The 14,806-nt window shown below is 37.2% G+C and overlaps 1 protein-coding gene across 1 annotated transcript in view; it reads right to left on the minus strand.

Annotated features, from left to right (window-relative positions):
- Window positions 1–14,806, minus strand: part of ELP3 (elongator acetyltransferase complex subunit 3) — a 101,778-nt gene that overhangs the window by 21,247 nt on the left and 65,725 nt on the right. Inside the window, exons 11-14 of the mRNA XM_014843321.3 lie at window positions 12,694–12,784; window positions 10,138–10,203; window positions 8,015–8,242; window positions 6,969–7,050 (exon numbers count right to left, since the gene is read on the minus strand). Coding sequence (XP_014698807.1) covers window positions 6,969–7,050; window positions 8,015–8,242; window positions 10,138–10,203; window positions 12,694–12,784 — 467 coding nt within the window. The remainder of the gene's footprint in view (window positions 1–6,968; window positions 7,051–8,014; window positions 8,243–10,137; window positions 10,204–12,693; window positions 12,785–14,806) is intronic.

A 14,806-nucleotide genomic window follows, 5' to 3' on the forward strand; every position in this document is an offset into this window, starting at 1 on the left:
ATTTTGGGGTGGTGTGTTACACAGGAATAAATAACCAAAACAACCACTAAGTAGTAAGATTTGCAGTAAGAGGTAACAGACCGCCTAGAGTATAGATCTTGGGCTTCTGGACTGGTATACTGAACATCAGTGATTCATTCATAAATGGTGGACAAACTGGACAACTAGATGCTTAGGGAATAGAGGATGGGGGTGCATGAGGAAACATTATCTCATGGCCACAATCTAAAACACTAAATCTACCAGTTAATTTCTTGGAAATGTGAGCTGTTTGGTCTGAGACAACAGTTTAAGCCAGGTTGACCAAAGAATAAGAAATTCCCTGGGTATGTCCTGTTGAAATTAGAAATGCCCTAACTAAAAGGTTCTATAAAACCAGTATCTTGGTTGCTGCTAAGGAAGGCAGCATCAATATTTTCCAGCATTATTTAGTCTGCTCACATAAAGAGGAAGAATCTGCCAAATCTCTGCCTCTATAGATCTAAAAGAGAAAAGCTTTATCAAATTGAATGGATTATAGCAATGTCACATATTTAGAGAAAACAATAGTACTAACCATATGAAAGTTACATTGATAATCAGGAGCTAACACTGCAACAACTATAAAAAAGAGAGCAGATGGTGAGTAGTTTAGGCTAGACCACTTTGGGGAAGGCTTGTTTCCTCAGGAAAAAGCCTATGAAGTGTCTAACTTTACAATAAAGGCAGTAATTTATATCAAAGCTTCCAGACCTCTCAGGAATATTATCTGGAACCATATGATATAACACTATTCCTATTCCTAAGCATACAACCATCAGTCTCAATAACTATAAACTAAGCAGATCAAGAATGGGGATGAAAAGTCTGCAAGTATTAGTGTGTCAACATTAGCAAGGCTATCCTCCGACTTTTTTTTTTCTTTTGCTGAGTAAGATTTGACTTGAGCTAACATCTGTTGCCAATCTTCTTCTTTTTGCTTGAGATTTGTCCTCAGCTAACATCTGTGCCAATCTTCCTCTATTTTGTATGTGGGTTGCTGCCACAGCATGGCCACCAATGAGTGGTGTAGGTCCACACCCAGGAACTGAACCTGAGCTGCGGAAGTGCAGTGCATGCCGAACTTAACCACTAGGCTATGGGTCTGGCCTGCTCTGAGACTTTAACGTGCAAGACTTCACAGCAAGGACCTGGGAAGAGCAACAGCACTTGCCAAATGCTGTTCCTCAAGTGCCAACAAGCCACTATCTACCAGTATCACTAGCTTCTGCTTAGGAAACTTCACCAAAAATTCAGCTGCCCACAAGATCTAAACAGTGGAAACTCCCTACTGGTCTATTTAGGAATAATTGAAAAACATGCAATAATTAATAGAGTCATGTGATGCAAAGTGTGCGATGGGTCTAATGCACTTGGTATGCAATACAGTATGAACTGGCACCTGATTCATGTACAAATGAATAAAAATCAAGTCAGGGAATGATAAATACTGAGAGGAGTTATGCAATAGCACCTTCGCAGTCCAGTTGCAATACAGACATCAATTAGCAAACATTTAGCCAATCTGTTATCTAGCAAAATAGTATTCTATGTCATCAATGTTAGTCTGATTAATAATGATGCTGAAATTTAAAAAGTTCTTGTAGTAAAGTAATATTTTATGTGGCATCTATTGTCTTTAAAAAGAAAGATATTCACCACCACAAAAACATAATCCTATTAGAACATGCACCAAAAAAAAGAAATATGTATGATCATTGTTGGAATAACAAAATGGAAGAAATAGAGGAATATATAGAACCCTAACAATGTGCATTTAATTAGGGGATAATTTATTAAAAGATAAATTATGCAAAGGGATGAAATAGAAAGCATAAAAGAGCAAACAATCTTTTCCTTTCTTTTCTGAGGAGTCCTATATTAACACATTCACGCAGCACAAACTGGTTTGCATTCGGCAGGCTTCCTGTATCCATTAGCAAATACCTAAGCCAAAATGAGGAAAAGCTTTTCTAGGCATTTTAGTAAGGATTATGAGTCCATTACCAGGCAGATCTGGTTACAAAGGTACCCTTCTTTTCAACTAGATTATAATGCAAAGAATAAAACTACCTTCACCTTAAATGGAGGGAGATGTGTTGCGGCCTGGAATACAGGTGAAGTTTTTGGGGTCAGGTAAGTAAATCCCTGTCATTTGTAGCTTAATGAAACAAAATAACTGCTATTTTCTGCCCATATACCATTTTACTAATCAGTGGTTCTGGGGTACAAGATCATTAATTTTAGTCTTATGAAGCCATATTGGACTATACAAGGTACAGGCTGTTGATTTTTTTCACTAGTAGGGATTGTAGATGTGGCTTTAGAGTCACATAATTCTGAGCATCATGATTTAGAATGCTCTCATCTCCATAGTGACTTGTTTACTCATCCTATATTTAAGTACTTCTCTCCTGCCCTCTTCTTTGCCTTTTTAGTAGGTTTAAACAAAATGACTACCACTGTCTGACTTCAGTGATTTCTGTCTTCAACCATTCAGACATTTTCCTCATTTCTCACCAACACTGTGTGATTTATCAGCCTTGTACAATTCTTGGCAAATGGCCATATTAATTTTCTACTTGAAAGAACACAAATAGAATACTGCTTATGACGAAGGTAGTGGGAGGAGCTTGGGGAGTAGCTGTTCATCTCGATGCATAGCAATTAGCCTGGTAAACAGAAGCAGCAACATGATTGGATCTGATACCTAGCCAAAATTGCCAAAAGGAAAAAAAATCATTCTGTTGGGGGTATTAAGTGGTTTTGAAATAGTGGCTACTGACAATCATATTTGCCCTTTTGGAAATGGTACTGGCAATGTGACATCAGAGATCTCTGGTTTCCATGGTGATTATTAGTGATGGCATTTCAAATGTTGCAGTTAGGTTCTACAGTACAATCTCTGGCACTTTACACCATATGAGAGGGAAGAGAAAAAACTGCTTCACCTTAACATTTTTAAAGGAAAGAGTGCTGCTCATCCAAGTAGATGAACATCAGGGCTTTTAAGTAGATACGATTTGCTAACCTCAAACAGACGTGTAAGTTGGTGAGCGATACTAAAGTACTTGGACTTAATAGGGACTAATTAATTGCTTAGCTATTTAGCAGCAATTAACTTTTATTTCCTGCCTACACATTATTTTATAAACTGGTTGCTCTTATACTACTGATTTACCCATTTTTATATGTGGAAAAGATTATTTTCTTACTCTGAAGCAATTAATCCTGAGTTGAGAAATAGTGTAAGCAGGGAGAAACAATTATCTTCCTCTGCAGTTGAGGGCAACCTGCGAGGTGAAAACTGAGCTGGCTGTCCCGCCCAGGACGACATCCCTCAAAGGCGGGGCAGCATCTTGTACTTCCTCTAGCTGCACTCTCAGCCCCGTCCCTGGCACACGGGAGATACTCAACACACTTAAGTGATGCTGATATTGATGAAGCTAAATATTTCATTTTGCGTTGTTTAATTCAGAGTTGGTGGTTAACTTTAAAACACAAAGTTTACTTACTAAGACAATTAGATATACTTAAAAAAAGAGTGAATAAACAAAAGTTTCTCTAAGAAAGTGCTTCATTTAACTCTGATAAAAAAGTTTTCAATTTTCTCATATAGCTTTAAAGTTAATCTTTTAGAAAAGATAAATCAGCTATAAAATATACAGTAATACCTTCTGTAATACAAAATATAGTGAAGTTAACAGTGAAAAACGTGTTTTTTAATAGTAAAAAACAGACTCCATGGAGTCTTTCTGACTAGTGATTCAAATCAGATCTACTGGGTAGTTAATATTGTCTAGAGGTAGAATCAAAGATTATAAATCCAAGTAACAGAGAAAATCCGCTGGCAAGATGAAGGGAAGTCATAATGAATCAGAATGTAATTAAAAAAAAAATTCTACATAAATGCATTACTCTTACAGTCACAGTAACCAGAATGGTAAATGATCTGTCTCTCCCTTAGGACTCAACTACTAGTTACGCCGGGACAAAATATCTAGGCCACCACTGTGGATGGGTTTTACAAAAGCCTACAGAGCAGAATAAGAATGAATTTACAAATCAATGACAAGGTCAAAAAAAAAAAAAGGTAGGACACTTAGGTCACAAAGTACCACCCGTTGTGACTGAAGTTAACACGTATCCACAAATCATGGATAACATCAGCTACCTATGAGAAACTTTATCATCAAATACTGAAACTACTCAACGACTCAATGAGATTGAGATCAATTACTGATGAAATTAAAGGGTCTCCTAATATGATTTCAGAAAAGAATTTACGTAAAATATAATCAGTAAAACACAACTGGTCATGTTGAGAACTGACTGAAACTAAGACACTAAGGGGCAGGATTCTAGACTGTTAGAACTATCTTTTGATAACCTAACCCACTTGTTTTCAGTAAGGAAATAAAGGTGTACAGACATGAAGTAACATTATCCAAGATCACAAGGAGAGCTCCTGTCAACACGGGAGGCATCCAAACCCTCCTCCCGTGTCTCTTCACATAGACCCTATCTAATCAAGTGCTCTGAATACATGCAGCACAGTCACCAGTGTTGTCCAGAGAGATGTTCATTCTAAGGACCAATTCATAAAGTATAACTGTTTCACTTTTTACAAAAACCAATTAACACACAAACACACACATCATTGTATTCAAATCATTAAGTACCAAAGACCAAAGTCAAAATGAACAAACACGGAAGGAAAAAACATAACAAACATGCTCTAATAATAAACACTTTAAATCTGCCCTCCTGAAGTTCTGAATAATGGACCTCTCAGGTGTGTGATTCAGAAAGCTAGATAGAACAGTAATATACTACTAAATTAGAGAAATAAAATGCATACATAGACTAAATGTTCTAGACTTTTTCATTTGAAGGGTGACCAGATCTTGAGTCAAACAGAAAGTCAAGGCCTTATGTGGTTTCCCCAGTAGGAAGCAATGGTGGGGCTTACAGACTGGAGTGGCAGGAAGTAACACTTCGCTTCCTTCCTCTCACAGAAGTCACTTTAGTTCCAAGAAGGCAATCTAGGGCTGCTCCTATAGAAATCCACCAGCCAAAAGCAATCCCGTACAGAAATCTGGTAGTCCTATTGTAGCAGTTGATAGGAAGAAAGGTTCTTCCCTGTTATTTTTAGCAAGTCTTTTGTTATTTTAAAAAACCTACAGGTAGATGATCGGAAATTGAGCTATTATTTAGATTACGATAAAAAGCTAGAAAGAAGACAAATGCTGATTTCCACACAGAAAGACACTCCGCTCAGAAAAGGCAGAAACTGAGGCTCTTATGGGCAACTGAGTATGACCTCAGGCAAGCCAGAGGCCTTCTCTGCATGTAACATTTCTACAGAGATAGATCTCACAAAGACAAAAGAAATAATGGGAAATGATAGAATACTGATGCTCTTCAGTTTTAAAATTGATTAGTTTCCCACAGACACCAGAAAATCACATGACTGCATATCAGACTTTGGGAGTGCAGGCCTTGCCAGGGTCCCAGAGAGTATCCTTACCTTAATGATTTGGAAAAGAATACTAAAACCTTGCTACTGAAAGTGTGGTGTGAAGACAATCAGCCTAGGTATCACTGAAAGCTGGTTAGAAATGTAGGCTCTCAGGCTCCACCCCAGACCTAATGAGTCGGAATCTGCATTTTAACAAGACCTTCAGGTGATTCACAAGCACATTAAAGCTTGAGAAGTATCGTACTGAAAACACTGACAGTGCTCTGGCAAAAGAGGCCACTGAAATTTCAGGTGATCTCAACCCTCCAGAGATACTTTGTAGAACGAGTATCAGGAAAGGTTGGCTTCTGGTCAACCACAGGTTCAGACAATTGAGAGGTAAACTTTTTTTGTTACAAAATCAATATCAATCAGGTGAGCCTCATTTACTTCCTTTTTCTTTAGTGGGATTAAAGATAGAAAAAATATATAAAGCTAGCCATGTTAAGAAATGTTTTATGAATCTGTCTGGATAATGCCAAAACCCAAAGCCAGACTAAATGATTAAGTGTGCCTGGGTCACTACACTTTCATAATTATAATCATTAAAACCTGAGCAAGGGTACTGATTTATTGACCGGCAACAACTTACTGATTTTTTTAAAAAAAAATTTCATTTCAACTTTCATTTTCAGAAAAGACTATTTTCTTAGGAGAAAATAATCTGCCTTTAAGCATGCAGTAGTCTAGAGGGAAAACAAACGCTGGAGGAAAAATAACCTAAATTTTGATCATGGCTTTCACCACGTTAGCTTATTGGGAATAGCAGCTTTTGTAAGGATACAACACTAATGAGCAGGAGTGAAAGGGTGTGTACGCTATTTCTTGTTCCACTCATACTAGAATTTCCTTTTCATGCCCACATCCCCAATTACCTGATGTCCTAGATAAGGTATGGTACTTCCAAACAGCAGAAAGCTGTTCCCCAAGAGCAAAGCCATTGAGATCAACGTGTAAGGAGCAAAGGACTCTGCCTTTAAACATCTCACACTGGCAACTGAGGTTCTATTTTAATTTTTTGAACACAAATATTGATAATCTCCACATTGGTTTATGTTTTTCTTGGATCCAAATCATTAAAATTCATTTTCGCAGACAGAGTAACTAGGCACAAAGCAAAGAGAGAAGTTGACCATGATAACTAGTGTGACAGACAGTGATGATTAGTATGACAGACAGACAGCGAGGAACACAGGATACAGATTACTGGTCTTGCCACTCAGAGTTGGAAGGCTTCTGAAAGCTCTATTCCACCAAACTGCTTAGAGGAATTTTCTTGGTGTTTGAGCACAAGTCTTTCACTATCCAGTTCTGCCCGATTTTGAACATGATAATCATAAACAAGGGCAAGAAAGGCCTGAGGTAGTTTTAATTGTGGTACCAAATTAAACATGTGAATGAATCATGAACTTTGCCCTCCCCCAATTACCTGATATAACAGCTATTTTCCCAGATCCATGTTCTTCTCTAGCAATTCTTTCTGCTTCCTCCATCAGCAGCATGCCAAATCCCTTTAAGGAGCAATGGACAAGGGGCGGGGGGAGGGGAGGGGGAATTAGGGAATTAAGAAGGAAAGAAGTCATTAAGAGGGGTCTGTAAAACAAGACAGTTAATATTTAGTAGTTGCTAAAATCTGTTAAAATAAGAGTGACAAAAAGCCATTTATAGGAATAAGGAAAGAGAAACTTTTCAATTATACCAAAAATACACTGTAGCAGACTAGTAAAAAGGAATACCTTTGAAACAAAAGCCATCAAAAGGTATTTTGTGGATGATGTAATCTAGTCACAGTAAGGAGGTAATTGCCTCTCAACTTTTGTCTCTTTTTAAAGAAACTCTAGGCAATCTCCAGGTGATGGAAGTCTGGGGCATCTAATCTTGTATTTATTAGTCACCCCTCCAATTTCTAAAAGGCTTTGGAAACCAGGCAATATTCTTAAATCACCAATTTTGGGGTACAGAGCTACGCTATAGCTACCATTAGTGGTTTTAACCCATTTTCCTGAAATTTAAAAATGTGAGTTATTTATTTATTTAGGTTGTTTGGGGGAGTGGAATAGTGTTCCACTATATATCATATAGCTTGCACTTATGAAGTGCTTTAATATCTCATAAGTGCTTTCACATTATCATCTCCTTTGATACTATAATGGTTGAATCACAGAAATTGCCGGTATCGGGCCATTTCTGACTTTCAAAAGCAGCAATTTCGTATGGTTCAATCTAATATTATATTCCACTTGACTGAGTCTCAATTTGTCTTTCCCTCCTCCCCCCTCATACCAAAAAGGGTGCAATTTGGAGAGAAAACATCTCTGAATAACTAAAATATTGGTTCCTCCATTTCTATACTTCCCTTTCCCCTTTCCTCTTTCTGTTTCTTCCTCTGCCCCCTCCTTCGCCCTATTCCTTTTCTCTTGACCTCCTTTGGGCAATTTCCTAATTAGAGTCAAATGGAAATGGAATACAGGATACCTGATGCTGGAATTTAGTAGGATCTCGACTGCTCACAGGGACGACACTTCCATATACATGCAGCTCTCGGACTATGGAAACACCTCCAACCAATTCAAAACGGAAGGTTTCCTCTGAGCACTTTCGTAATCGCAGGAGGCCAATCAAAATGTCTTGATCTGGGTCTTCATACGACAAGAATGTTTCCCAGCCACCATTTGCAACATAATCTCTCCTTACCAATTCAACCTGTTTATTTTTAATAAATAACCACACAAAAAAGCTTTTTTAAATTAGAGAATAAAGTTCATTTTTATAATTATATGTATTTATTTAGACTAATATCCACAATTAGGGATAAAGAATGAATAATCATGAATTATGTTTCTTTTTACTTGTCTACTCTCAAATATCACTGATTAAGAGTTTGTGCCTTGTTCATGGGCTATTATAAAAGGAAAACAATTTTACAATTTCATAAATATGTGAACTTCATTAACCTTGAGATTCTCACAGAGATCCACCTCAGTAAATGCTTCCATGTATTTAAGTCTTTGATCCTCTATGAAAAGTCTCTAAGATAAAATTACACATTACGTCACACATGCAGCTCTTGGGAGCACCGTGAGCCCCAGAACTGTCAGGTACTCGATGGTTTCATTTTGTAGTCCTTACCTCCTCCTCTAAAGCCTGTTTTCGGGGTGGGGGGTGCGGTGTGGAAAGTGCTAGTCACTTGTTCCCTGATGGGATTTTAAGAAAGTATGGTATCCCATAGGGCCTTTAAAATATTATGCCTAGTTATGAGACTAAAATGCTAAAGAAAATTCGATGACTGGAGAGTAGCTTTTGTGGTAGCAATCTACACAGGCTTTTGACTCTTTAACTCATTGTTCAAGTGGCCTTGGCAGTTTGCCTTAATATAAGCTATACGTAACAACATGCATACACAGAGAAACTTACATATGTGGCCATGGTCACACCCAGGTATACTCCAAAAATGGGCAGACTATACCCAGAGAGTGAGGTGAACAATTCAGACTAATACTTCTATTCCTTCTTTTTTTTTTTTGAGGAAGATCAGCCCTGAGCTAACATCTGCTGCCAATCTCCTCTTTCTGCTGAGGAAGACCACCCCGAGCTCACATCCGTGCCCATCTTCCTCTACTTTATATGTGAGACGCCTACCACAGTGCCAAGTGATGCCATGTCCGCACCCGGGATCCAAACTGGTGAACCCCGGGTCGCTGAAGTGGAACGTGTGCACTTAACCACTGCGCCACTGGGCCGGCCCCTTATATTCCTTCTTAACTTAATGTTTGCTAAATAACTGGATTGCATGAGAATTTGGCAAAATGATTAACTGTGCTTGGGTCTACTTCTTCTCCTCAAAAGGTCCCAAATGTGAAAAATGTCAATTAAATAAATAATTCATTTTGAGAACAGAGATATTAATGCAGATATCATCAATTCTAGCCTTTCTCAAACAGGGTTCCACTAGAGAGCTAAATCCCACAGAAAATTTGGCACATGTATAGACATTATAGATATATAGGAAGGAAGCTGATTCATTACAAACAATGAATGCCTTCAGGCATTAGGCTTAAGTTTTGTGGAATCCCTGTTGATAAGGGCTGATCTATTCATTTGATTATCGCCAAGGGGCAATAATTTAACAGTTGCACACAGAGATAAGTAGATAGCATCCAAGTAGCTCTACCTGAAGATAGCTACCAGTCACATGTGGCTATATACATTTGAATTCATTAAAATTAAATAAAATTAAAAACTCAGTTCCTCAGTTGCGCTAGCCACCTTTCAAGTTCTTAACAGTCACATGTGACTGGTGGGTGATATCATATTGGCACAGGTTATAGAACATTTCAAACACTGCAGAAAGTTCTACTGGACAGTGCTGATGTAGAACAAAGTTCAGACTTGGTTTTCTTAACTGGGCTCTTAGAATTCAGCCACCCTCATATTTAGTTTTCCTGGCTTGGCATCTATATCTGATCCTCAATTACTCTTTGCTCTTAGTTTACTCATTAACTTGTAGACTTCAGTCTTATTGGTAAGAAGGTGTGGGTTCAGGCTTGACAACAATTTACAAATAGGACCCAATCTCTCTATAAAAGGAACAAACTAACCTGGTATGGCCGCACTTTGTGATGAATTTCTTGGATTCCAACCTCTCTGGTTCTCACATCTCGACACTGCCAAAAAACAGAAACAAAAAAGGTAGGGGAAGCGGTAAATATAAAACTGGTAACTAATTAAATTTTTATTGAAACTTCTCCTCCAAACTCTGGGGTCAAAATTAAGTTTGGACATAATTTGCATTGAGATAAAAGAACTGAATTTAAAAATGAAGCCATCTTTAATAAATCTGAGGATAAGAGAAACAGGAATGGAAATGTATGAAGTTAGTGAAGTACTGCTTTTAACCGAAGTTTAGAATTCAAAGGAGATCACTACATAATGTAGTATTGTAGGTAAAGAACATACGCCCCAAAATCTGAAAATAGTTTTACCCAGGGGATATAACTGTTTCTGAAAGTGCAATACAAAACTATGCATATAGAAGAGTAAAAAGCAAATTCTGAATTTAAAACCTTCACCATTTTATGGCAGTTAATGTTTTTAGCATCACCATATTTCTATTACTTTAGAAATGTCAAAAAGAGAGATGCTAAAGACTGCTGTTTTTTGCAGAGAGGGGCACTGTAGAAGAAAGGGTGTAAGGAAGGAAGGAAGAGACGGAAGAAGAGAGGAAAGAAGGAACCTAGAGCGATTTACTATACAATCTGAACCACAGTCACAAAGAGCTCTCTGAGTGTCCCTGGGAGGCACAAAGCTGCCTGCAGATGATATGGATGCAATGGTTGGTCTGCATGGCCCAGCACATGTGATGAAACTCTCACTTCTATTTCACAACCCAGTGTGCATGCTACATAGCCTGACATTTATAATTACAAAATCCTTACAGTACTCCATTAAATGTCCTATGGTATACTTTTCCCTATAGAACAAACTGTAAAAATTATTTTCAGGATCCTAACATTTTCCACTAGTGGAAAAAGAGCACCCTAGGAAATCTGATGATGTTATGCAAGCTATACGACTAACAGTGTATTTATGAAGGACTGCTTTATACGTATAGAATTTCCTAAGAAAAATAAGAGGTTATTATTTAGTTCTACGAAAACAAAGCAATTTCCATGCTGGAATCAGTACAAGATAACAATGATTTGTTGATGTGGATATCATGAACTCAAAAATTGTACAGCAAACAAGGATCACAAATCTCTGTAATTATGAAACTATTACATTTAGGTGTTGTCTTTTAACTATAGCCATTCTACATAGTAGCTTGCACATGAATGTACTATACTGAACGCTTGCATGCTGTTTCTTTCTTCTTCTTTTGTTGGGGAGGGGGATGCTTCTTTAAAGGCAGAGATTGATGTGCTTATTTTCTGGTAAACACATTGCCTGTGTAAATGAGATGTCTTTTGGCTATGAATGAATTCCAGTCTTCAGACTCCCAGTTTACTTTAAGAGAGGCTGTTAAGGTTTATGAAGGGGACAGGGTTAAAGATGATAGCTGGATGCTGAGGTTATCAGGATAACCAGGCCAGGTCAGTCACTTCGGCAGTGGTATTCTCAGAGGAGAGAGGAGGTGGAGAATGAGGACAGCTGGAGACTGGGAAGCAGAGCGGGTGTACAATCTTGTTTGGTGCTATTAATCACTGTAAATACATTTATTGTTTTTCTATAACTTAAAATTGTTTGGGGTTTTTTTTGGTAGAATAAGCCACTAATGTTCACAAACTCTACTTTGGATAAACAATTTTCTGAAAAATTTTCTCTATAATAATTCAACGGAGAGAATAAAATGTCTTGGGTAAGTCCACCAACATAATATGCAGTCCTCAAAATGACGTCTTTCAAAGTGCAGTCTATGTCTGTACTGTGCATGAGACTATCTCACAGCTCCATCCCAGACCTAGTGAATCAGAACCTCTGAAGGCAGAGCCCAGGAATCAACGCGCAGGACTTGATGCCGCTCCTGGCCTTTTCTCTTGAGCAGCTCCAAGAAGTAGTTCCTAGGGCACTGGGTTTCAGACCTTATTGTGATTTAAGAATCACCTACAGAGACTGTTAAAGTGCAGATTCCTGGGCTCTTTTGACTTCCGGGGTCCCAGAAAGGAGATGCTTGGTAAATATTTGTAAAAGAAAAAGTGACTAAATAGACATGGGGGTATGCTGGGGCGAGGGAGACTGGTCTGTGTGGGCAATAGCGCTGTTTGGTAATTATTTCACACATGTAATCCTTATTTCTTTGAACGTCATAGCCTCATATTCTTTTATGACCATGAGTCAAGAATCGAACACCCAATACTTCAAAAGGAAAAAGCTTTTTAAAAAAGCAAGTTGAGCACATGGTTGGCAATCTGAGTAGGTAGAAAAAACAACTATTAAATTGACAAACATACACTCTTTTAGAAGAAAGCAGAAGGGGTATAAGAGATAGGAGGCAGCTTTTGCAACCATTAGCTTCAACTTCAACACATTATACAGTAAGAATGCCCTCAATATATGAAAGCTTTTTGATCAATTTCTTAAATTTGTAAGTGTGATAGTATCAAACTTTTTTTTGTTTCAGATTACTTTGATCTCAACAGTTACGGTCAGACTCTTACCTGTATTCCAAGGTCTTTCATTCTTGCAAATGCGAGCTCTCTCAAATTACCATGTTCTACTCCGGAGCTGACTAAGGGCATTGGAATGTCTCTGTAGGAGAAAAACATCAGCTGTTGCAAAATATAAATCATTCTCTATAGCAGTAAGGCAGGGATATTAAAAAAAAAAAGAAATGAACAAAAACAAAAAACCTACAAAGCAGACCAGAAAAGCAGAGGATGAATGTCTTAACCAGGAAGCAAGATTCACAGCTTCTCTAGCTCTCAGTTTTCCCACAAATCAAATTATGACTTTCACCTACCACTCAAGGTTTCTGTGAGAAACACCTGATGAAAATCACTTTAAAGTGCAAAACAAATGTCTGATAACCATTAGTAACCATTTTTGGCTGAAGAGACATTTGTAGTAAACAAAATAAGAAATAAAACTTTTTTTTACAAAATCCAATTTGCTTAAAGAGGAGAAATAACAATTATTATTAATGTGCTGATTTACAGCTTACATTTTCCCACACAGTTGCTGAATGACAAGTAACGAGAAGTACAAAATCCTGGCTTGGCCAATAACTGGTCTCAAAGAATAAATTTTTTCCCTGTTTCCCAAAAATCTAAATTAGAAAAGACTCTGCATTAGAAGAATAACAGCTTGCCTAAAGATGAGAGGAAACAAAATTTATTTCCTGGCATTAACATAGCCTAAAGTGCCAGGCATCAAGGAAACTTCAATCAAAGCTGAAGTTACGAATTCCACTTTAGTAGCCCCCAGTACTCTCTTCTAAACTCAGATCTAAAGATAAAACAATTAAAAAAAATATAAAGTAAGAATATGCTCAGCACATCTGCTTCCTATTCAAAGAAAAGTCCTCAATGTGTTTGTCTAATATTTGGTTGATTAGAAGAAAGACTTGAAGAATACACCAAGTATCTTTTCTTCTCATTTTTTGCTTCTGAATCAGCTTGAGTCTTTTCTCTCTCTTTTTACTTATCTCTTCAAATGTTAAGTAACTACAATTAGCTAATTCATCCATTTGATTCTAATAAGATATTCCTTACTCAAAAGTATCAAAAGTCAATCAATTAGCATTAAAAGCTATATACACTAAGTCTATTAGGCTCTAGAAGCCAGCAGTTTCCACAAAGACACTATAAAGCAATGATAAGCCAAATTCTTTAGGACGACACACCAGGGAGTTCAAAGTGAGAGCGACATAAAAAAACATATTTTAGAGTGATTAGTTAATACATACGGTTTACTTTTAGTTTCAGTAAAATAAACTAACTTGCTATTTTTGCGACTAATTTCTTAAAATCAAATACATTTTAAATTAGTAATCAGACGAAATCGAATGAAGGCTAGTGAAGTTAAAAAATATGGTTTATTTTAGCAAGGAATGTGCAAATATACTGTTTTAAATATTTTACTGTTTCATATTCTATAAGCCAAAGTTACTGTCTTCTAAATGCCCTTTTTACCCTGATATATTTTATAAGTAACTCAAAAATACATGTATATACTTTTACAACTTAAAGGAAAATTTAAAACATTGTTATACATGACATGAAATTAATCTGATTAAAATCAATGGCAACCACTGTTAGTGTCCATTACGTGACAGAGACATTCTATTCTTCTTATTCACAGCAGTTACGTTCTGTAGAGGCCCTGAGTAAGAAATACTGAAGCATTGCTCCTAGGGAAAATGCAGGGTTAGGCTCCTGCGAGCCTTTAGTCATATTTTCTTCAACCAATCAATACATAACCTGTTTTATGCGTGTTTCCGTTTAAAGATACTTTATTTAACATATAACCGATTCATTAACATTGTACTTGTGACCAACGGCACTATAATTCATGCCTCAAAGAAGCTTGTCTAACACATTTATTTTCTCCATAAGGCACATCACAGTCTTCTTGTGCTTAGGAACACTAGACAGCACCTCAGCACTGCAATTTGGAACTATTTTAAATAGCAAAATCAACAAAAAGCAGAAAATGCAAAGAATGTGTTATTAAATAGACTACAAAAAGGACACGTTTACAGTATTTGAGCTGAAACAATCATGCCAATATCCTGTTCCCCATTAACCCTCCAACTACCAGTCTAGCATCTAC

The sequence above is a fragment of the Equus asinus genome, chromosome 3, assembly GCF_041296235.1.
Source record: "Equus asinus isolate D_3611 breed Donkey chromosome 3, EquAss-T2T_v2, whole genome shotgun sequence".
NCBI classification, from domain to species: domain Eukaryota; kingdom Metazoa; phylum Chordata; class Mammalia; order Perissodactyla; family Equidae; genus Equus; species Equus asinus.